The sequence below is a fragment of the Chenopodium album genome, chromosome 11, assembly GCF_948465745.1.
Source record: "Chenopodium album chromosome 11, dcCheAlbu1.1, whole genome shotgun sequence".
In the NCBI taxonomy this organism is placed as follows: domain Eukaryota; kingdom Viridiplantae; phylum Streptophyta; class Magnoliopsida; order Caryophyllales; family Amaranthaceae; genus Chenopodium; species Chenopodium album.
Window position 1 is genome coordinate 58406867 of NC_137844.1, and position 24324 is coordinate 58431190.

Sequence of the window (24324 nt, forward strand, 5' to 3'; positions counted from 1 at the left end):
CAACAAATGTGCCTTTTTATAGGAAATTCAAATCTTCTATTTTATGTGTTTTTTTTTTTTGGAAAAATAATTCTTTTTATTGACTTGATATTTTTATAATGTTTGGTTGTTGGAAAGAAAATGAACTAATAAATATAAGGAAACTTTAGAGTAAATTTTCAATCGTACATTTTGCCTGATTTGTTACTAAATTTGAAAATTTGTTTCTACATTAATTAAATTATTTTCCCTATTGCGTTGATTTCAATTTGATTGACTAAAATCCCTTTTATTTCATTCTATCTTTTTTTTCCTTTCATTTACATATAGGTTCTAATCTTTAATTTATATATACAACTATACAAATTTATACACTGTAATTTTTTCTTTTTATAATTTCACGTTGAAACGATTTTAGAATAAAGCGTAAAGTATTTAGTTAGTTTGTTTTATATTTCCACAAAGAAATAGAAAGTGATGTGTTTACTACAATAATGTTTTTCGTACATGTACGCGTGTTTGTGTTATAAAAAGGGACATTGTACATGTGCAAAATATGATCGATAAAATTTGTTTATTTCCTCCAAAAAAGGGTCTTGGGGAGGTGTAATTTAGAGAAATGACCCGATATATATGACATTGCTATATAATGGTGTAGAATTTACTATTCTATTCATTGGTACGTAATCATAGCTAACTAAGTCTTTGTTAATTAAGACAAATAATATCACCATTGAATCAAAACTTCACATAATTATTTTAAAGAGTATAGTAAAAGAAGATATTGTCAAAATAAAGCAATTGGACATTCTATTTGGCTTAGTATACTCCAATAACATCAATTGATTAATTGTAAGTTACTATCAAAAAAGTTGTTAGGTTGCCTAGTGCATGCCATTTCGAGAAGTGGTTTCTTAGTGCCAAGTCCATGCCGCACGTACGTAAGACCAGACAAATGTATGACCTATATATACGTACATAAGACATAGTACATATACAAGCTTGACTATTTTTCTTTAAAAATTAAAATTTAATGAAATTGAAAGAATTATTTTCTTGGAAACATTCACTATTTTAGTTTACTCACTAATTATTTTAGTATTTATTGAACTTTTAAATTTTTATTTTTTTTCCTAATGTGTTAAAATATCCATAAGGACGGATGATGGAAATCGTTCTTAGGGTCTTCTGCAAATGAGAGACCGGGAAGTTTTAACCAATCAAGTTAACTCTCGCTCTCAATGTATTCCGTAAGTCATTGTCTCTCACACTCAATAAGTCAATAGTATATATTGTCTGTACCTGTCTTAGGCTGCTATAGTTGAATTCGAGTCATCGAGAAACCACATTTCTGACTAGCTGCCCTAAGCAAGGAATTTTGTTGGACTTATAAGTCATATAGCAATCAGAACAATGGGTGTGATACGAAATCTAGCCTCTTAATGAACCAAAACAGACAGCCAATTAAAAATTAAGTAACACACCTTCTTCGATGGTACTTCTAACAACATTAATTAATCATATAATTAACGATTATTCCGGATTCAACGCCACCTTTGTTGATGGCAAGATCAAGGCGTATTGAATTGAAGACATTTAGATATAAGATAGGATTAACAACATTAATTTGCGTTTTTTCCAAGTTTGTTTTAACTGTTTGAGACTTTGAGGCGGTGGTCTTTTACTTAGATTTGTGATGGTACGTAGTCATAATATTATATACATAGGACTATGGGAAGTTTGGCATAATTAGTACTCGTAACCCTTATTATTACTAGTATTAGTGACTTTCTTCATGTGAAAAGTTGGTCACTCTAATTTTAGGATGTAGGTATGTACTGATGTATGAGTAGCAAAATATAAGTGTTTTGCTTTAAAATTAGCGGAGAACCCACTAAAGTGTAAGAGGTGTCGACCAAAACCCTCATTAATTTTTTTTTTTAAAAAAAACTACTTTAATTAAATGTTCTTTCTGTTTGAAATATAGTTTTCATTGCCACAATATTGTTGTATCAAACGTCAAAGGGAAGAGTACGTATGTGTAAGTCATAGTATTCCGATCATTATCCTATTTTGTCTTAGAAGGAGTCTTGTGTTGTCGTACTTGTCTATCTAGGCCTTCTATTTGGCTATCCTTTTTATAGTGAACCACCATTGTTAGATTTGATTTGAAGCTTGTTAATCATGGTTGCTCATGAGACTAGCAATATAATTTGCCTATTTAAGCCAAGCGCAAGGTTGCTCATGAGACAGTGAGACTACCCATACTTTGTTTTTATTTCTTACCAAACTATTAAAAACACCAAATTAAAATTAAATTTTCTCATTGTGGAAATATATAACTAAAAATAGGTAATTGCAAATAAAAGGCCCTATTGATATTTGCCAGGGCTCTAATAATATAAGTACAATTCCTAGTTTAAATTTTAGAGAAGATTTTTTTCTTAATTTTCTTATTAAAATGTTAAACGCATAGGAATTATAACTTTGACATTGTTCCAAATTATGTTGTTGAAGTATATCCTATCAAATAACACATGTAAGTGTCCCATATTGATTGAACAAGAGATAATTAATCACTTTATAAGACTAAGGGACTACTTCTCCTATTATCATATGCTTTTGGGATGAAAGCTCCTTTGGTCGTTAATATTATTTTCTTTTTCTTTTTTGTCATGTGTATATATATATATATATATATATATTTTTTTTTTTTTGTTAGCCGCATATGAGTTGGTGTATGATTAATTAATAAGTGATTTTTTGGTTCTTCTTTATTTAGAGAATTTCATATTCCTAAAATTTGGTCACCTCTAAGAAGAACAGCATGAAAGAAACAAGTAGATCGATCGTGATTCGTGTGGATAAAGCGTAACAACTTAACAAACAAGTAATGCATGACTCATGACAAACATGGAATCGAACGCACTAGATAAAGTTAAATCGCTGAGTCATGTCGTGGAGTGTCTGGGATTTTAAGTATAATAATTTTAAATGACAACATATAGTCATCTCCGGGGATGTAGCTCAGATGGTAGAGCGCTCGCTTAGCATGCGAGAGGTACGGGGATCGATACCCCGCATCTCCATTTTTTTCTTTTTTTGATCCAAATGAAAATGCATACATCCAAAAGAAGAATGTCATTAATCCTTGTAAGGGCAGTATTATTTTTTGAGTTTTACAATGATATAATTTTGTTCTTTTGGTAGATAAGGGATTGAGTAAGGGTCTGTTCTGATTTACTGAGTTGAGCTGAATTGAATTAAACTAAAAAAAAAGCTGAAATAAATGACTTATGAGAGAAGGAAATTAAAAATTAAACTGAACTAATTGGAGCTGAACTGAATTGAAATTATGCCGAAGAGAATATCCTAGATAAATCTCTAAACGAATAAACAGACAGACCTTCTTGACTTAAATTTGCGGATTAGGCCATTTAGGGGTGGGCGGGTGAAGGGAAAAGGTAATTTATTTTTTTTTTTTGGAGAGAAAAGGGGAAGGTAATGTTTGTACATGTAAATTTTCAAATTTTGTAATCCAAAAATTGATCCCAGCTCTGCGGAAAAATACAAATTTCTAAGTTGTAACTTTCTCTCTGCAAAGTGCAAATTTCTAAATCGTGGAGAAGGAAAAACTGAAAAACGGTATGGGAAAAGAGAGTGAATTATGGGATGATTCTGCTCTAATTAATGCTTTCGATGAAGCCATTTCCAAGTACAAGGTACGGAGTACTTTTTCTCTCTACAATTTTTGCTCTTAATTTGCAATTCTTGATTTCTAATCCTTCATTTTTTTGTGAAGCAGAAAATGCACAAAAAAGGGTACAAAGGAAATCCGAATACTTCTTCTGCAGATATCAAATGCAGCAGTTCTGATGCTCCCTCTGTAATTCATGCTACTCAAGAACATAACAGGTTTGGCAACCCTGCTTAATTTAATTTTTTAGGGTTTTTTGTTTGTATTTTACTTTATTTGTGTAAATTAAGGGTACCCATGATTTATAATTTGCTGGGTGAGGATTATTTTTATGAAAGTAGCAACTGGGGTGATTTGTTTAGTAGGCTAGGTTAATGTTTTTAAGGAGTGATATTTTGTAGTTACATATTTGGAGTGATTATTTGGGATATTCTGAAAAAGTTGTCACCTTTCGTAGAATAATCATCGTTTGGAGTTTTGTAGATGCCCTTATGGATGATTTGGGGAGTGTTGGAAGGATCCTGTGACTAGGGTTTCATAGAAAGATTTATTTTGTATCTTTGATTATGAGGGTTTGGAATTTGATGACAATCATTTCTTGATGGAGGTAGAGTGGAGTAGTTTTATAATGGACTAGAAAGAGCAATGCTTATTGCCCTACTCTGTACTATTGATCAGGTATCTTATTCTGTGTTACACTTTGGTTAGTGGTCTCGTCGTCTCCACTATGTGTAGCGAACACATGTATCAAGTATGTTGATTGAATTATCTGTATTCTTTTCTGAAGAATTCGCATGTTCCCAACAAATCCAATCCCAATTTTTGTGCACTCCCAAGTTATAATTTTGAGTATCTGACATAGGTGTTTCATGTTTGAGGTCAGATGGAAACTCTATGTAGCATAGCTGACTGGCTTGAGTTCTTTAACAAGGTGTCCAAAGGGTAAATATTGTATATCATCAGGGAACTTTTAGCCGTATTTGTTATGTTTTGGAGGTTTCAAGTTGCCAATCTTTTGAAGCAATGGATTTCTAAATTTGATGCACAAGCTTATGGAAAAAATGATTGTATATTGATTGTGCGTAATAGTTTACTGGAATGTAATTACTTTCAGTTTTCCATGTTGTGTTCATCTCGTCTATGATTAAGATTAACAAACCACTTCCGTAAATTCTAGTTTCTGAAAGTAAGAATTATGCACAGGCTGATGCTCTTTAATACAATATTGGTGAAAGTAGAGCCAACATTAATGTAACGTAATACTTATACTTAATCTGAAGTATTAATATCATTCTTTTCAAACAAAAAAAGATAGTCTCTTGAAGCTTTTCATTGTGCATACTTGTAGGAAGTGCTGGAAGACTACCATTTCATGTAACTTGACCGTTATCATGCTTCATTACCTGCAAGCAACATAACTACTCTGATGGGATTATATTGATGCCATGGTGAATTGCTGATATCAAAGCGGTATTAGAATGATTAGGATTCTTTTTTATAATATTGCTTGATAGTAATTTTAAGTGGTTGGTTCATTTGTTTTGTATTTAAACTCTGTTACTCGCTCTAAATTTGCTACCTCTTCTATTTTCGTGTAAAGTAATCCAGAAAAACTTGATGAGGGGAATGTTAATGGCCAACTTGCTACACCAGAAGTGGAAGAGACTGAAAGTCTGGAAACAGCTAAAGGAAATGAAAATGCAGATTCAAAAGATCCTGAAGAACATGCACTTGGGTCCAGTAGTTTGCCCCTGCAGGATCAGTCTCAAAATCATTCTACCTCCCTAGACATGGATGAATACAATCAACTATATAAACAGTATTATGAAGTTGAGGAGCAAAGGCAAAATATTCTACAGAAGCTGCAGAACTTCAATAATTATTATTCTTATCCTAGTGAAGTGCCTGTTTCTGGCTTGGAGTGGGGCGCCAATTCTGTTACCCAAGAATATCAATCCTCTGCAAGTCAAGTGCCTTGTGGGACAATGGTTGTTTCTTGCTGCCCATATGCTGGTCAATGCACCATGGCTTCTTGCTCTTCAGTTCCTTGCCCTTTGGCTGGCATTTCCAATAGTACTCTCTGTGTCAATTCTCCGGCAATAGAAGATAAGGGAAAGCATTCGACAGTTGAAGATGCTGATATTGTTAAGATGGCAATGGGAGCTGCTGAAAGAGCAATGTCCACATTGACGAATGGAACTTCTGGTATTTCGGTTTAACGAAAATGTTTATTGTGGTTTTGCGATGTTTTCTGTCATTTTCATCTATGCTAGTGTCAGTTATTGTTAGTTTCACCTTCATCGATACTAGCCAGTTATTGTTGTTTCACCTTCATCTAGGGCTCTAGGCTAGTGTCATTTATTCTTATATGAACCAGAGATAATTTCCCTGTATAGGACGTTAGTGTGCTAACTTGAAATCACTTTTTTTCTTAAAGACATCATGAAGTTTGTTAATTCTCAGTTTCCTTAAGTTTGCAACACTTGAAAATGACACTCTTATAAAGAAAAGAGGAAGGAGAGGATTTCACCTACTCTATATTGCCCATCCATCCTTGTTTACCCACCCACATTATGACATATTGCCAGGCATTTCTGACATTCTGGTTAGTCAAACTTACTGAATGTTAAGTGTCGTAAATTTAAGGAAGTGGAGGAAGTATTTCTGCGTAAGTCCATTTCGTGGTGTAAATGATGTCTAACTAGGCTTTGTCTTTTCCTTATAATGTGTGCATTCTTATTGATAGAGAGAATAGAGAAGGTATGGTGCTTACTGCTTAGTTTGCTTACACCTTATATATGGAATGCAGACTCAAAAGAGAACAAAATCAACTATGGAGCAGAACAAAGTGCTGCCTCTGGAACTGATCTAAGCACAGTCCTGAATGCGTGGTATTCTGCAGGGTTTTACACTGGAAAGTAAGTATATGATTATCTCCACTGTTACTCAAGTTTTGATTGTGAGTGAAAAAGTAGCAAGAGAGTGTTGGAACTGTGAAAGAGAAAAGGTTGATTCGATAGAGAGAAGGGGGGATCAGTTGTAAGCAAAGTAGGCAATACGAAGATAACTTCGAGACATTGGGATTGAGAGAGTGTATGATTAATATTGATTGTACACCAATGCATTTGTGTCTTTTGCAAGATGTTTAGTATTGTTTATCCCCCAACATCATATGCCTGTTAGCAGCTCTCTGTTATTTGCAGTATGTTACGTACTTCTTACTAATGAAAAACTTCAATTTATCGCAGGTATTTAACAGAACAGTCTCTAGCTAAGAAGCAACATGATTAGATGTTATTCGCATTCTTGTTGCAGCAAGCTGTGTCGTCCAGTATGATTTAAACTTGAGAAAACATTTCTTCTATAGTGAATCATTCAAGTAGGCAGCCAACAAAGTGGAATTTCTTTTGTTTACTTCCAATTCCTCAATGATGAATGTGCCATTAAGCTTCTCCAAGCTTCAATATTTTTATGTCTAGCTGTGTTACTTTGTTGTCTTCCTTAATCGGATTTCCTATGAACTAGTGGTCTGTAAGCTTCTTACTGGTTGAATGAAAATGACTGGCAATTTCCAAGCTTATTAGGGTTTTTGGATGTGTATACAATTTATGAACAGAATTTGAAAGACAGGGGGCGTCTTCGTGTTTGACATACATATCAGAAAGCATAATACAATTCCAAGCACTTGAATAACTTTTTTCTCTCGTGTTTTAACTGTTTACATTGCTTTAACTTTGTACATAAAATATTTCACTATTATCAGTCTCTTGAAAATACGCATGAGAATGATTTGGTCGTTTAGACCTTCACTTGTGTACTTATGAAATGCACGAATTTTCACCTTAAAACGTCAAAAGACAATGAGAAAGTCAAGTATAAAGCTAACAAAATATGTTATCTTCATCGTTACACATCAGTGTACAGAGGAGGGGAGGTATTGCTGAGCTCACAGTTCTTCCAAACAGTAGCCTAGAGTAAACCCCAACTAGGATTGAATAATTCTTATATTTAGGTTAGATTACTGCATCAATTCGTTAAGAGAATAAGGTTAGGATACAAAAGAAGTACAGGAATGACATATTGACATGTAAGAAAAGGAGACATAAAGTTTTACAGTACAAAAACCAAGGTGCCTATTCTGGCATAAATTTAGCAGCCAAAAATGACAAAAATTCATATAATTTTCTTTAGTTTTACAGTATGATTGATATACACATTAGTACACTACTATGAGGCCTAAGAAAGAGTATTGCTCATGGATTTACAAGCCTGCCGTTTCAGACTATAAACACAGTATCTGGCAAATCCAGTGATGCAGAGACAGCATCAATTCACTTGGTCACACTTTCACATTCTTTGCAGCTTGCTTAATTTGATCAATTGTAAAAATGCCGAACATGCCATCATCTCTGACAGCGTTAACTACTGCCAGTGCAACATCATCAACATTGACAGGTGGTGCCAAAAGTAAGTCTGAAGCAGGAAGAAAATTTAAAGGTCTAACAAAGTTCTCCGTAGCATTCAGAATGTTCTCCCATGGCTTCCCAACCAAGTCAAGAGGGATCTCAAAGCCATCTACCCTTCTCTTACCATATATGAAACCTGGCCTTAGTATAACCCCTGAGGAAATTCAGATTCAAAAAAGATATAAGAGCAAGTTTAGCCCTAAGTCTTAAGACTTGGATGTGACATCATTTTGGTGGTCCCCATTGAAAATGATGTCATCAAATTCTTGTTAACACTCACTAAGACTTACACAAATTGATCACTTTAGCCCTAAGACTTAAATATTTGACATATTATATGTAAAAAAGGGTAAAAAAAAAAAAAAAAAAAAAAAAAAAGGATAATAAAAATAAAAGTGAGGTGGGTGAAGTGGGTCTCAATCTCAAGTCTTAAGTTGAGTCTTGGAATTTCAAGACTCGACTTGAGACTTGCTTGAGATTTTTGAAGAAAAATGGGAAAAGTCTTAAGACTCAAAATGATGATGTCACCCCAAGTCTTAAGACTTGGGGCTAAACTTGCTCTAAGCACAGCCTCCTTGATTAAAAGAAACGGAGATATCCACATAGCATTACATGGAAAGGCCATACAGCTTAAAGCGTGTACAAGAACAAAAGAATTTGAAGGGGGGGAATTGTAATGAGAGCAGTAACTCCCTTAGTTAGAGAAAAAGATTATATATAAGTATGGTGTGTCTCCCTTAGTTCTATCTGGAATATTTAATGGTCAGCAAAACAAGTATGAACCCGTTACTTGTTGATAAAGGAACTTCCAGAGTGTGAATCAGAAATCAAGATACTTCAACATGCCTATGAAGCAACGAGCATATTGACGACATGAAAAGAAAATTATCAAGTGATAGTTATTACCTGAATTGGGGTATCTAGAAAGAATCTCTGATTCAGCTTTCCTCTTTGCAGTAAAGTAACTAGATTCACGCAAGAAGGGTGGCAAATTGTAATCATGAACTGAGATCAAGATGAATTTAGGGACTCCTGCAAATAAAAGTAAGAGTAATGAATTATATCCTAATCTTCCATAAACAACAGGATCAACACTAGTTGTCTCTATGGTTGTTTTACAAGAAATGGCATATATCTATCTGCATTCCTCCATTCTGCATATCCAGCATACATAGGATACGGTTGACTTGTTACTGTCGTCCAAGCTTGGATTTTGTTCTGCCCTATGACCTAGTGGCAATGTTCATACTTCATAATACAATTGTGTCATTTGTGAAAAAATAGTGTGGCATTCTTAGGGAACGCAATATAATTGAATGGCACATATATATTTTCACTGGGAGATTTGAAGAAAATGTGACAATTAAAACAAGTTTGTTACTATCAGAAATTCAGAATGATTAGCAAGCTATTCAAAAGATCATATTCTAAACAAGACACCTTAAACCATTAAAAACTCTCACTGAACTGACACACTCCCTGATTACATCCTGGAACTAAATTGGTGCCTTACACGTGAAAGTACAGATAAAATGATATATAGTTATCTGTTTTTCAAGAAAATGGTTTCTCTTACTTTGATAAAATTTGGAACATGAACGATAAATATAAGATTATTATTAATGATGCATAAAAGTGAAAATTATCAGATCAGGGATTACTTTCCTCACTGAAAGCATATATAAAGTCACATAGACATTTACCATAATCTTTTGCAGCAGTTACTGCTGCAATATTAGCTTCGCCATTAATCCTTTTCAGCTGCTCCTCATTTCCAAAACCTCCCAAGGTTGAAGCAACAGCAGTGGCTCCAACAAGGATTTCATCCCAATTAGCATAAAAAACATCCCCTGTGATATGGAAGATTTTAGATACATGTTTCCATGAAAGACCACAGATCTTCACAATTATTATAGAAACTATGTGTCTCGACAAACCACTGTATGTGCACTGCTTTCAAATTGCAATCTCTTAATTGTAATCTAATTGATTAGTAACTATTATACGAGCATAAGAGGTGATAAACCATCCATGGAGCACATCAGCACAGGATAGCATTACAAGAAAGGTTGCTATCCCATGTGCCAGGTAACTATCAAGATAATATTCTGACCACAGAGAACCCAAGAGACCATGATTTCCCATGCTTCTGCAGACGTGCAACTAACAACAAATCCACGAGTACCAGATTGAAGGAAAGCAATAGTCATTCTAAAGTTCTCGTAAACATTGTCTGACTTATCTGGTCTAAAAAATATAATGTATTATCCACATTCCACAACAAACTTCACCAGAGTTGCACAATAATTTTTTATTTCTTCCTTTTCGGAATTTTTAATTTTTGGCTTTAAAGATTCGGTCAAGTTTTCTGCAGGAGCTCACCTGCACTAATCTGTACAGAATAACCATGGCCCAACTAATCCTTTAATTAAGCAAAAGAGTAAGTTTCATACATATCTTTTATTCATATGCCTCCTCCTAGTTGGTTGCTAGATTCTGTGTGTATTCAGCTCCTCCGTATGTTGAGTATAGTAAATTCAGGACAAATTCATGTTATCATACAAAATTACCAGATTTACCACATTCAGCAAGATCTTTCATTTTAAAGTACAAATAACTCTGCAAAGCAATTTTGTTGAGTAACCGGAAATATTAATTCAGATTTTGACAGGCAGCAACTTTTTTTTTAAAAAAATTTAGATTAGTAAATAGAATTTCAGAGAAATGCTACAACATTTATATGGATTTTCTCATTCATTAGGCATTAATGGAAGGACAGTACAGATAGTTAGATACCAAGTAGACACAAGATCCAGCAGAATTTCCATTGATTAAGAACTTTAAAAATTAACAGTAAGATCAATGTGGTAAGATAGCATGAAAGTGACACATGCCTGGGATCCAAGAAACCTGATCTACCCAAGATTCTGAAATACGAGGCCGTCCTGACCTGCAAAAAGTTCATTGAAGCTTTAAGTTCTGTACAGGCAACTAGTAGCATCATATATAAGTAATGGAGTACTAAAGGTATCAGCTATACAAGATTGTGCAAGGCAAGCAAGGAGGAAATTGTCAATTCAGATGATGAAAAAGTCGCACCTGCTTAAACTTACAACCTCAATGCCTTCTGAAACTGCAGCCTTGCATATGGCAGACCCAACAAAACCACTGCCTCCCACAACAACTAACTATCGAGAAAAGCAGATCCAGAGAGCAAAAAAGTTATATACAGTAACTATCAGTTAATGTGGAGAAAGAAGATAAGAAGATTGATCCAACCCATTCAAATTCATACCTTTTCAGATTTAACATCAGCTGTAACATCTATTGTAGCAGAATTGGAGTTGTCTATGTTTGTTCCTGAATAACTACACTTGACATGACATCTCTTGAACCTGTGATGAGGTAACATGGAAAAAAAAAAACATTCTGAATAATTGTTCTAAGGCTACTTCTATAAACCTCAACCGTTAATCTTAAAATCGCTTTTACACATGACTAGAAAAATTGACACATTTAGGACCAGAAAACGACCAATCAACGAAAAATGTAAATAACTAAACCAAGTCTTTAAGCTATGGTGCATTGAAAAAAAGCCTACTGGGTTTTTGGAGCTACAGACTTTCTTGGTTAGCTTAAATGTAGCTCCTCTTTATATTACAGAGTACAATATATAATGAATTCTTAATCATTGAGAAAATTAAGGATACTATATGTATTATGTTTTCTCCTACTGCATTCCTAGGAGTCTGGGACTATTACTTGCCAATATGATTATACAGTTGCCATTTTGCCAATAACCAAACCATGCCTTTACTAACATATCAAAAGGTCCCTCAGCAGTCGCAGCACACACAATACTTGTTCTAGCATAATTCAGCTGAATAAAGTTAACATCGTGAGGTTTGATTTAATCTATGAGGTCCCTTATAAGATCGGGTAGCTTTGCTTCCTTCGATTTCCAGCCCCAGTCTACTTAACATCAAACCTGATAAACTGACGCCCAAGTTCTAATAACCCTAATCTTCCTCAACAACATTGCACCCAGCTAACAAGGATGTGTATAACTTGCATTTTCGCCTACATTTCGTAATTATTGCCTATCATAAACCCACCCAAAAACACTTGCCTTTTCATTTTCTCTCCAGTAAACTAGAGCTTGTACTGCTAATTTGCTACATTTAATCTCCAATAATTTCATATTCATATAATTAACTACAATTCTACAAACTCCTTTAATGCACACAAAATAATCCACCTAAAATTATACAAACACATAATATATCTGAAATCCCCCTTTTCCATATACTCAAAATTCATCAAAATCCAAAAAAAAATCATCACCCACATGTACAATGACAACAAGAAAAACATACCCAACAAATTCAATTATGAAAATAAATAACAAAAAGATAGTTTCAATCAACAGAAATTCACACCCACATGTACCTATACAATAAGAAAAACATACCCAACAAATTCAATTATGAAAGTAAATAACAAAAAGACAGTTTCAATCGACAGAAATTCAGTACATTAAAGAGAAAATCATGCAAATGTATAAAAACAAAAGGGTAGAATTATAATTATGTGGGGAAGAGAGAGAAAGTACCGATTCTGAAGAGGCAAAAAAGCTTTAGAGGGAGGATGAGAGAGAAAGAGGACTCTGCCACTGAAAGATGAACAAGGGGTAAGAGAAATGGTGGGTGAAGATACAACCGAGGACATTGACATCCTCGTCTTCTTTGTTGAGTAATCAAGATCTTGTGCTGAATTTCAGAAAACCAACTTTTAATCCTCTTAAATTTATGAAGAAATTTGGGGTTTTTTAGAAATGAATTTCCCACAAAATTTAAGTGGCAAGTGTGGGTTACACAGGGTTTTGGTGAAAATGGACCTCTAATTTATTGGCCAAGCTTAAGAAAATTGCAATTTTGCACATTAATAATTTTTTTTCCCAATTTCCTCCTTAATAAATACAAGTAATTAATAAATATAATCTAGATTTTCCAACTGCTTTTTCAATTCATTTTTTATAATTAACTTTAATTTATATATTGATAAAGCGATGAAGTCTTGGTCTAGTGGTTAAGATTGAGGTTATAAATATCACTTTGAAACATTTTCAGTCTTATCTAATTTTGTTGATATCATTTAGTATAGTTTAGATCATGCTCAATGATGGTACACCTCTAAGTCTCTACACGTACAATCTCCAATCAAAATAAAGAGTTCATCAACACCTACTTTGTATCGACTATTATGTTCTTGTATAATAGCCTTTGAAAACCTTATAGTTATCAATTGCCTCTTAGATCAATTCTTCAACCAATTTCATTTCCACTTCAATGTTATTGGCTTATTACCCTAGGTTCTTATTTGGATTGAAAAGAACGATTTAGCCTCCATTATTTAGCTGCTTCCCATAATTTTTTCTAGCACTACTCTTTGATCAACTTATATCAAGTATTTTTAAAAGGTTAGTAGTTTTGAATTATAGTGTACCTATAAACCTTTTGTTTTCCACCTCGCGTCTTTTGCTTTTTTTTTTTTCCTTTTTCGGTTTTCCCCATTAAGCTTGAATATACTTTGAAAAATAATCTCATTATTTTTTATTGAGTATAGATGAGAATTAATCCATAGTTTCGTCCATTTCATCACCTTTCTAATCCTATAATTCATTAAGACAATTTTCATTATGCTGAAAACATACTTTTACCCGAGAGTCTTATAGACCAAAGTCATTTAATTAACTAAAGGATTGATCACATAAAATGACATAATGATATGTTATTAGGAAATTTATGATCTACTCGAATAAGTTATCTTCACATTACTTTCTTTGTAGCATAGGTGCATACCCTTTATTTTATGATACATGCATCACTCTTTAGCAATTTTAATGAATTGTATCTCATTTATCTTATCCTCAAAATTAATCAAATGAGTCATTGTAAGAAACACTTTCAATAATAGCAAACACATGTTTCATAAAATAAAAAATAATGAGTAACATCAATGAAGTGCAAGTAGCACAAACCCATCTAAACCCGACATGACGCACGCCGGTAGTCCATGGTTCATGCAATGACACCAATGTTAAAATTTAGCACAGCCTGATTGGTCCATCTATGCATCACACTACTTAATTTAGCATTACACGTGGTTTGAGCTATGTGTATTTAGAAGACCACAAGAGACTAACACGACATTCTTAGCTCACTATAAACATAACTCACTTGAACACGAGACCCACTAACCTAACACATGAACTTGTATGACCATATCAATTCCAGTCGACCTTCACTATTTAGCTCATACATTCATTAATTAACCCATTTTGCTTTAGATATGACTTGCTCAAACGTGAGAATCACTGACTTGACATAGACTTGTCCCACCAAACCTGACCTGACCCGAGCCGACCCACCCCCACTTGACCCCATACCCCATTATTTGGTTGATTAATCATCAACCCTTGGACTTGATGTTTTAATTAAAGAAAAACGAATCCATCTATCCATCTCCTAGTCCTCCCACACCACGAGCTCAAGAAAATGGAAAAACGACAATACCAGAAAGAAACGTCATATCCGGTAACCCCAAAAGCCGTCATCGCCTAATCCTGCAACTTCCTCCCATTCCTTCAGACACCATATATACCTTTCTCTCTCCTCCTTTCACCTCTTTCTTTTTTTTTTTTTTTTTCTGCAACTCAAATTCTCCAATCATCTTCTTCAATCTCCACTTTCTCGCATTTTCTCTCTCTTCAAATTCCAGAAAACCATTAACAATGTTGGTGCTATCTTCCTCTACTCCTCCCGTTCTTGAGCTGCTCAAAGATAGGGTTTCTTCTTCGTCGGCGGCGTCTTCTTCGGCGTTTTCTGCGGTGGTTCTTCGTCGGAGATTTTTCACTCGGAGTAACTCTTCGTTACTATGTTGCTGCTCTTCCAAGCTCAAATTAATGGCGGATGCTGCTGTTCCGTCGTCTTCTTCTGTTTCTGCTTCTGATTCTGATTCTTATTCTTATTCTTATTCTGCTGCTGAAGAGGATAATTGCAAGATTCCACTCAACAATGATAATGAGAATCAATCTCTTCGTTCTCGCACTTACCTTGATGTTCGTTCTGCTGAAGGTGTATTATCTTTCTATTATTTTTTAATTTTTTTTTTCGTTTTACTACATTTTATTGCTTGCAATGAAGAACTTCCACAAGTTATTTGCGTGTTATTTTGATTAGTTTATTGTTATAACTGAATGTTTGAAATGTAGATGACTGCTGAATTGATATTTGAGCATTTTTGGTGTCCAATCTGGTATTAATTCGCTTATGAAATAATCGGCGACAAGTTTCTGTTCAATTAATATGCAATTTTTTTGATATTTTTGTTTTCTATGATTTGATTAATATGTTACAGTGTATAGTTTTGTAAATTAACATCCAAAGGTTATTTTCCGTTTATCTGATCGGAAAATTTTGAGACAGAACAATTAATTAGTGTGTTCTTTGCTATCTTGATTAATTTACAGTTATAAGCAGTTTCTTGAATGATGTACTATGCTAAAATGTAGATTGCTGTTGGATCAGTATATGAGCGTTTATTTTTTCTCTTTATCCAATTAGATTTTTTTGAGACGGATTAATCATTTTTAGTGTTTATTTGTTGATGAAGAAATCGGAGACAAGTTCTTTATCCTTTGTATTGCAGGATTTATATGCTAATTCTTTATTAGTTTATTGGCACAAACAATTTCTTTGTTGTATTTTTATTTTGTCTATAACTGGTTTATATACTGATTGATAATTGAACTTTTCTTTTCCTGCTCTGTTTGTTTACTTGTCTGATGTTTTGGTTGCATCTTCTTGACTGATGTACTGTAGTGATTACAGAATTTGAATCCTATAACATATAACAATGTGGAATTTGAGAGAGAGAGAGAGATAGGTGTCCTTTGTTGGTTCACTTCTTAGGATGAAATAATTTTGAATGCCTATGTGCTTTAGTTCATTATTTTTGACTATTTGAGCCGCATAGTTCAAGATTGTTGCTGACTTGCTGTTTTTCCCATGAAGCATATGATGGAGAGTAGATTCCTGCCTCCTAATACAGTTAACAAGCTTTACTCTAGGCTTGTTTCTTTGAAATATCTAAATTGTTTCTAGTGCTCTAACTTCTGAAAGTAGCATCACTCTAGGCTTTCTGTTGAAATGTGAATGGATGAGTGTCATACTAGAAAATAGAAACATCCCTAACTTTACTTGGATAAGTAGTGACATTCTCTTTGGAAGTGAGTGACTACTGCCTAATTGCTTAGGAAGTATGATATAGTGGAGAACTGGAGATTAGCTAGAGTTCGTTTTAGCCAGCTCAATTGTTGATGAGTTCTTGTGCTTTCACATGTACCGACACTTTATAAGTGGAGAGAGAAGGAAAAATTTGCAACTTGTATGGCTGTATGCATCTTCTTATATCATGCTTTTATTGCCTACCTTTTATTAGTTGGTCTGGTACAATAGATTTATGGTTTATTGTAGCGAGCAATATTTTTTCCTTTCCTTTCTTTTAAAATCTGATGGTGCTTCAATAAATAACCCAACAAATGGCCATTTTCATTTAAAGTTGAATCACAATTTAGAAAAGAAAGCCTAGGTTTGGGATGGATCATCTAAGACTTTACATTATGTTATTGCTGGGATTCATGATGGTATATTCAATAGCTTTCAAGATGGTCTTAAGTAAAAGGGGATGCTTCTCTCTCTTAAGTACTGGGCTCAACCTTCAAAGCTCCAAGCTCCACATCTTTTCAGAATTGCTGTTCTTAACGATAGGTTATTAAGCTCTAGTTTTCTCTTTAATTCTCCAGAATATATATATATATATATATATATATATATATATATATATATATATATATATATATATATATATATATATATATTTTTTTTTTTTTTTTTTTTCTCACTCCTGATAAAATTTCTGTCTAAGATGGAACTTGGATGCAATGATGACTTCACCATATTGTTGAATGTCAATGAAGTCTCTTTTACTGTTAAGTGCTTCTTTAGTTTTTGACTACCTATCTAAGGACTGTCTGGGAACCCAAGGCACTTCCTGTGCAGTTTGGGAAAGGATTCCTACTTCCCTATGTAGGATGTTCTTAAGAGAGGTATTTTCAGGTTAAGATGACTACGCTTTTGTTGCCTGTTTCGTTAAATGTATCTCTAAACTTAGCCTTTCATTTTTTTTCGTAGATGACAACTGTATGCAGTCAAGGATGCTTGAGCTCTGTAATGTCTAGTTGTTGACCTTGTTGTTGTAGGGTTGTGGACAAGAAGAGCAAGTGAAAAGTTTATAACTGTTGTTCAGAGTTTCTTAACAGTTCCTCCCCCTTCCTTCTCAATGAAAATAATTTTAACCTTCGAATCGCTGAATTGATTCCCATATTTTGCAAAGTGATTTTTGGTTCTATTGTTATATTATCATACAATGAAGAAATTTTATTAAGTACTTTGCCATTGTGAAGTGTCTGCTACTGCGGTATGTTTTGACACATATGTATTGATAAAGTTTGTCAAAACCTTAAAATCAGCATTCTTAAGAGTTAAGACCAAGGAGTCTAGACCTTTTTTTTAAAAAACTTTTTACTGGGTATTGTGATATCTTCCCTTAATGATTTGTATATCCCTGCAGAGCTGATTTCTGGAATAAAAAGAGAATCAGAAACTGGAAGGTTGCCTAAAGGTGTTACTGCTGCAGTGGAGGAACTTTTTCACTACTACCGCAACGCAGTAAGTTATATTATTGATCAATTCATTTCCTGGAATGCTATCTGTAGCCATTTTTGGAAACTGGGTTATATTTCTTCAAACAAATGGAAAACTTCTGCTGTTATGAATTTCTTTTGTCTGATTGGATGTGAGCATATGTTGCATTACCCTATGTCCATCTTTCATCAGACAGTAAAGTACATTCTAAAGTTGTCTGAAGCTTGTCTTCTTGAAGCCCTCGGATTTCGTATCATTATTTACAATGTCTATCTAGTCCTTAAATTAGAAATTCTCTCCTGCTCCTCGAATATTTCTGGCAGACTCTAGTTTCCTTAACAATGCTATTTCACAATCAACCCAATTTGATTCCTGTTTCCCAACTTTGAAGTAGAAGTGCAAAATTGTTTTACATATTTTCTAGTCAAGACTTTGAATTCTCCTTTTGGATTTAAATCTGCTTTTTGCTATTTTACCAGTTGGAGAAAAGTATGCGATTATGTGAGGGCATGGCTATTTTTGATATAACCTTCTTTATATTCTTATCAGGGAGGAGGGTGCTTATTGCTTTTAAGTTTTGTAATGGACAAGACTCGAGAAACATTTGACATATCCGTATTTCCTTAATTCTAAAAATCTGAATATTGCACAATAAATGTCAAAATGGGGAAAATTTGGCACATTTAACAGCCTGTACTTTCTTGTAATAGCTTACACTAGTTGCTGAATATGTCAGCAGCCTCTCTGTTATCTCATAGACATGGCTGTGTACATCTTACTCCCTTTGCCTTGCCTGGACGAAAGATTCTTTAGAGAATTTTTTTTACTTTTTCCAAAATAAATAAAATCTTATTGGGGAGACAGGAAAACCTGTTGGATGAACTAAATTTTCTTTTTTCTATACTTTCTGTTTGTAATTCTGATGATAGAGAGATTAGAGACTTACATCCTGTAGCCTGTAGATTAGTTTGAGTATCTATTTAGTAATGTTGAATTGTTGAATTGTGACATCTGTCAACTGGTTTAACTTTTCAGGTCCTTTCAAGTGGAATTTCTAATGCTGATGAACTAGTGTTGTCAAACATGAAAACTATGCTGTATTTTGTGTTAATGGATATGGAGGTATTTTTTTTCTCTAATTTACTCGTGATTGGTTGACATCGTTGTTTATAATCTCCCAAAAAATTTATCTATAAAACACTATAAAAATAACAATTTTATTATATGACGGGATTTATGCACCACTCAGCTGCTTATATGGTTAGTGGTTTTAATATATCTTACAGGACCCTTTTGTATTTCCACCGTATCACAAAGCTATTCGAGAGCCTATTGACTATTATTCCTTTGGTCAAGATTACATTCGTCCATTGATTGATTTTGGGTGAGTTAACCTCCCGTCTTTCTTTTAGTGGCTTCATTATTTTATAACAGTACTTGACTTATGACATGAAAATAGTTCATATAATCTCTTCAACGTAATTTAACATGATTTTATTTAAAGAGAATGTTGCGCTTGTCTGATTCTCTAGTGGATATTGCGCTTGTTTGATTCAAAAAATTTATAAATTATGATGTTGTGGTTATTACATAATGTGGCTTCTGTTTGAGTCAATGGAACTTATTGATTAACATAATGCCTTAGAAGTTTGAACATTAGTTATCAAATATGATTGAAAGTCTAAAAGTACAAGTTGCATTGTGCTTAAAGTAGAGGTACATTCTGGTCTTCTGGATATTGTTTAGGAAGAAAACACGGACTACTTTTGTAGGATATACTTCTGTAATGTTTGGCATACTTTTATGTGCTGTTTTAGTTTGTTTGATTCTTTGAGGGGTGGATTTGATTTTAAAAAAATCAGCACAAGCATGTCTAGCTTTCGGGTTTTTGGCTCAACCAATTCTTGATCCTTACTGTCATTGTTTAATTTCAGAAATTCATACGTCGGCAATATCACCCTTTTTCATGAAATGGAGGAGAAGCTTCAGCAGGTATTTATTCTCACATCTCTTTGTTTCTCAGTCTTTTTTAAGCTGCTCTACCTGAGTGATTAAGGTAGTAGATAGGAAGAAAGTGTTAAAAATTCCAAATCATATGGCCATTAATTGTTGGTGATTCTTTTTGGATGAATCTGAAAGGTACTATTTGGGGCCTAATGATGTGATTTAAGAGGAGGAAGTAATGTGCAATTTTATATTAGCCAATGTCCTATGTGTAGAGATTTGACCAAGGATACCAGATTCAATTATAGGATAAGCTTGGCAATAATGACGTTCTCAAGATATTATAAACAAGATTGTGTATGTGCCTTGATAGTGGGGAAATGTACCTGTAGGTTTTACTGTCATGTCTTTTAAATATATATCTTTCTTCATAGCAAGGAGGCTCTATATAACGCTGTGCTTGCTACATCTTATACCAGCAACTTGTGCATTTGATAAATTCCTAGTAAAGGTTCCCATAATGTTGCAGCTTCAATATCCTAGCATTAATGTGTAGGGGCATAACATTATCTTAATGTCCAACCATCAAACTGAAGCAGATCCTGCCGTGATTGCATTGCTTCTGGAGAAGACAAATTCACTCATCGCAGAAAATCTGGTGACATCAATATGCTATTTGTCAAATATGTAATTTGCACCCTTTGTTGTGCATTATTTTTTCAGAGCTTACATGGAAAGGGTGTAACTTTTATATGCTGCAGATCTACATAGCAGGCGATCGAGTTGTAACTGATCCTCTTTGCAAACCATTTAGCATGGGAAGGTGATCTGATATCCTCTATCTCATTGTTTAAGGAACCCTGTCTACTTTTTGATGTTTGGTTGTCATCTATTTCTTTTTTGTTTCGGTTCAGGAATCTTCTTTGTGTTTACTCTAAGAAGCACATGCATGATGTTCCTGAGCTTGTTGATGCAAAGAAAAGAGCAAATACAAGGAGTTTGAAAGAGTTGGCCTTACTTTTAAGGTAATTAGTACAACTCTGGATTCAGCTTCATTGTTCATGAAACTAGAACTGCTATTTGTAATTTTGTTGATCTCTGGATGTAGCTTCAAATTGCGCATTAGTTCTTAATAGTGAAGGGCTGAAGGGATTGCAAATTCTTATCTCATGTGGCCATGTTCTTTGTATTTCTTTCTTGCCCATGTTGACATATTGTTTCTGAAATGTTTGGAAGACCTGAAACAGTGAAAATTTGGGAGAAACTTTCAACTATATGAATATGGTTTGTTCATGGGGCTGTTAGCAGTTTATATTAAATAGAAAGGTCTTTGGGCTTGGTGCTTAGCTATATGATTATGCTTATAGATGCTTAAAGGTATCTCTGTAAACCAGGAAATCCGGATGAGCATTTAAACTTATATTAGAACCACCCAACAGGCTTTTTATGTGAAAGTGTGTTTGCTCACTTTGCTGGCCTCTATGTGTGGGTTTTTTTTTTGTTTTTTTTTGTGGTGGCTTGAAGTATGAAATGTAGTTTTTTCCCGTTGTTCTATATTGAAAATTTTCTCCTATCTTTTTCTCGTGCTGGGTCTTCTAAATGATATATCTACATCCAGAGAAGGTTCAAAAATAATCTGGATCGCACCCAGTGGTGGAAGAGATCGTCCAGATGCTGTCACTGGTGAATGGTACCCGGTAAGTTTTAATGTGACGTTAGATAGTAAAAATTTAGACCGTTGCCTTTTCTTCTGACATATGTACTTGCACTTTTCATAATTATACATTTTGTGCTGATTGCTGTATACTTATGGAATGGGAGATATTATACTCCTAATGGATGTTTTGTTTTGTTTGACATCTTTTTATTTGTTTTTCATGTAGGAGGCATTATTTGTGCGTAACTTAGTTGCTATTCTTGTTATGATCTCCTTTCTGTGTATATAGAGTATAGACTAGTTCGACTGTGCAAGTGAATCATGAATCTTATTTCTTGCATTTCTTTTCTGCTATTTTACTATGCCATTTATATGATACTGATTGGAAGAGCATCAGGCAACTTTTGATGTCACATCAGTGGATAATATGAGAAGGCTTGTGGAACATTCCGGCGCACCAGGGCATATCTATCCAATGGCATTACTATGCTATGACATTATGCCTCCTCCAGCACAGGTATCTTTATGTTGTTTGAACAAGCCTGCTTGACTTTGAATTTCTTTAATTTGAAAGCTTGCTTTTCCTTCTCTCTGTAGGTTGAAAAAGAAATTGGGGAGAAAAGAGTAATATCCTTTCATGGAGTTGGATTATCTGTTGAACCGGAGATCAAATACTCTGATATTTCTTTTGGTTGTGAAAACGAGAAAGAGGTTGGTTATAGTTCAGAAACTCTTGGACTAAGTGGCTCAAATAAGATCATAACATGGCAAGGTCCAAAATTGTGATTCTTGTGGTGATTTTATTGCAGGCTAAGGCGGCTTATGCACAAGCATTATATGCTTCTGTAAAAGAACAATATAAAGTCCTCAATGCTGCTATATATGAAAAACAAGGCTCAGGTGCATCAACAATGGCTACTTCTCTGTCACAACCTTGGACCAGTTGACATCGGTGACCTTTGCTTTCTTTTTAGGTAATCCTGCATTATTTTGAGTCAGGAGAATCATAAAATGCCTCTTATAAGCTTGACCCCACAATAATAAAACTAATTTGGTGTCCAGAGAAAGTGTCTTCTTTGGCAAAACTATGTGCGACTTCTTATGTGTAGTTTGGAGGTGCCAAGGTTCTCTCTCTTTTTTGTTCAAATTAGTGATCTTTTTCCTCATTCACTCCTCAATAGGGTTTTTTTAAATTAATTTTTTTATTTTCTCGAGATACTTTGTGGCATCTTGCTCACTGCTCACTCCCTTAGTCCCTTTGCCTCTTAAAAGAATGACAAATCTGTTAAGCACCAGGATGATACTACCATGCCAACCATGTGTACTGCCTATATGATATTATCATGTGCCTCTCATCTGAATTATATTACAGTGCTACAGTGTATTGCAATTTGTTTCACTCCCCTCTTAATAACACCAACTAATTGTGATTGCAGCTTTTAAGAGAACTCGTAGCTTCCCCTGTTGCTGTCCATCATTCTTACGCACCTTCAAGCGACGATTTTTAGTGTTCTATTGCTTGTGGAGGCAGCATGCTCAATTATTTTTCCTCCAGGGGATAGTAGGTGGGGAGGGGATTGTAGCTGTCAGCCTATCACTACTATTCCAATTTTTGCTAGGTTCCATTTTCTGAGAATTTTGGTCTTTACAGGAAAAGGTTTCAAACGTCCATGACCTCTTAGGTGCTCTATTCAGTCATTGTACAGCATTGTTCTTCCGTAAAATGTATATTTCCAAATCTTGTATTGTTTCTTAGGCGAAAAACGTTACGTTGTTATATTACTGAAATTTTGGTATCAATTTTTGACACATCTATAGTTCTATCAGCCTTCAAATGTGTTTTTGTCTTTTGTTATTTGTACAGTAACCCTTTGATTTTTTTTCCCCCTCCCTATTAGTTAATAAAGTATATTAACTTTCATTAACACCTAAAAACACCTACTGTGAATCATGCCTTTCATACAAGTGCGTAGTATTAGATACATGCGGATTAAGTACGAAGTATTACTCATTATTACAAGAATATGAAAGTATGAAATAAAAGCTAATTTAAATAATGAGAACATGCTTATAAAGAGTACAACCTATTAATTAAAATAAAAAAACGACCAAACTTTGAGGAAAACAATGCCAATCTTTAAAAAAAAAGGAAAAAAAAAATGCTAATCTAGATGTAACTAATAAAAGAATAGCAGTAGCAATATAATTAGTTGCATTAAACAACCCTTAAATTTCACTCCCTTGTATTTAGGCATTTAGCTAATTAAGCTATAATAACTGCATTGTTACGTTGGTTATTGTCGTTAACAACTTTGAGGAAAACAAAGCCAATCTTTCTTTCTTGTCCAAACCTAAACGACCATAACTGACCAACATCACCTAGTTTAAGACCAATTTTGTTTGTCACATCCATCCAACCACCTTGCAGCACTAGATTCTTCTTCTCTTTCGTATTCTTTGCCCACATTGATAGATTTAGCTCCATCTCTTCTTTGTTTTGCAATATTAAAGTCACCCTAATATCGCCGCCTTCTTCCAATTCTCTCTTTTCTCCATCGGTTAAAATAAGTCCATTAAGCTCCCGCATGTCCCTCTTGGGAATCAATAATCGATTTTGTCGTTCCCACACATCCGCAAAAGGAATGTATTTTTGCATTACAAGCTTAGGCACCTCACCGCTACCACCTCCCATACCCATTGCTTTCTCTACGAGTTCACTTGGAAGATTCGGGGGTTTAAATTTTGCCTTTTTCTTTTCCTCTTTGCTCGGCCCTGGATTTTTTTGCTTCTTTGGTATCTTAGATGACTTATTAT

General features: G+C 34.2%; 3 protein-coding genes and 1 non-coding gene across 4 annotated transcripts; 3 read left to right on the forward strand and 1 right to left on the reverse strand.

Annotated features, from left to right (window-relative positions):
* Positions 1-2995: 2995 nt before the first annotated feature.
* TRNAA-AGC (transfer RNA alanine (anticodon AGC)) lies at positions 2996-3068 on the forward strand. Its single transcript has one exon. It is a non-coding gene; the product is annotated as a tRNA-Ala (tRNA).
* Positions 3069-3458: 390 nt separating this feature from the next.
* LOC145569423 (uncharacterized) lies at positions 3459-7324 on the forward strand. Its single transcript, XM_081628766.1, has 5 exons — positions 3459-3701; positions 3785-3894; positions 5277-5881; positions 6486-6594; positions 6925-7324. Exons 1-5 carry the CDS (start codon positions 3627-3629, stop codon positions 6965-6967), a joined length of 942 nt encoding a protein of 313 aa, XP_081484892.1. The 5' UTR covers positions 3459-3626; the 3' UTR covers positions 6968-7324.
* A 460-nt stretch (positions 7325-7784) lies between these two features.
* Positions 7785-13024, reverse strand: LOC145567937 (uncharacterized protein At1g32220, chloroplastic-like). Its single transcript, XM_081627366.1, has 7 exons — positions 12755-13024; positions 11438-11537; positions 11242-11330; positions 11037-11092; positions 9846-9992; positions 9049-9174; positions 7785-8296 (listed from the first exon to the last, which is right to left on the reverse strand). The coding sequence occupies exons 1-7, from the start codon at positions 12874-12876 to the stop codon at positions 8016-8018; spliced, it is 921 nt and encodes a 306-aa protein (XP_081483492.1). The 5' UTR covers positions 12877-13024; the 3' UTR covers positions 7785-8015.
* Positions 13025-14655: 1631 nt separating this feature from the next.
* LOC145569424 (glycerol-3-phosphate acyltransferase, chloroplastic-like) lies at positions 14656-23323 on the forward strand. Its single transcript, XM_081628767.1, has 13 exons — positions 14656-15278; positions 17836-17933; positions 18945-19031; positions 19196-19293; positions 19844-19901; positions 20410-20511; positions 20615-20676; positions 20768-20878; positions 21472-21550; positions 21908-22027; positions 22108-22221; positions 22320-22484; positions 22947-23323. Exons 1-12 carry the CDS (start codon positions 14936-14938, stop codon positions 22455-22457), a joined length of 1410 nt encoding a protein of 469 aa, XP_081484893.1. The 5' UTR covers positions 14656-14935; the 3' UTR covers positions 22458-22484; positions 22947-23323.
* The last annotated feature ends 1001 nt before the right edge of the window (positions 23324-24324 follow it).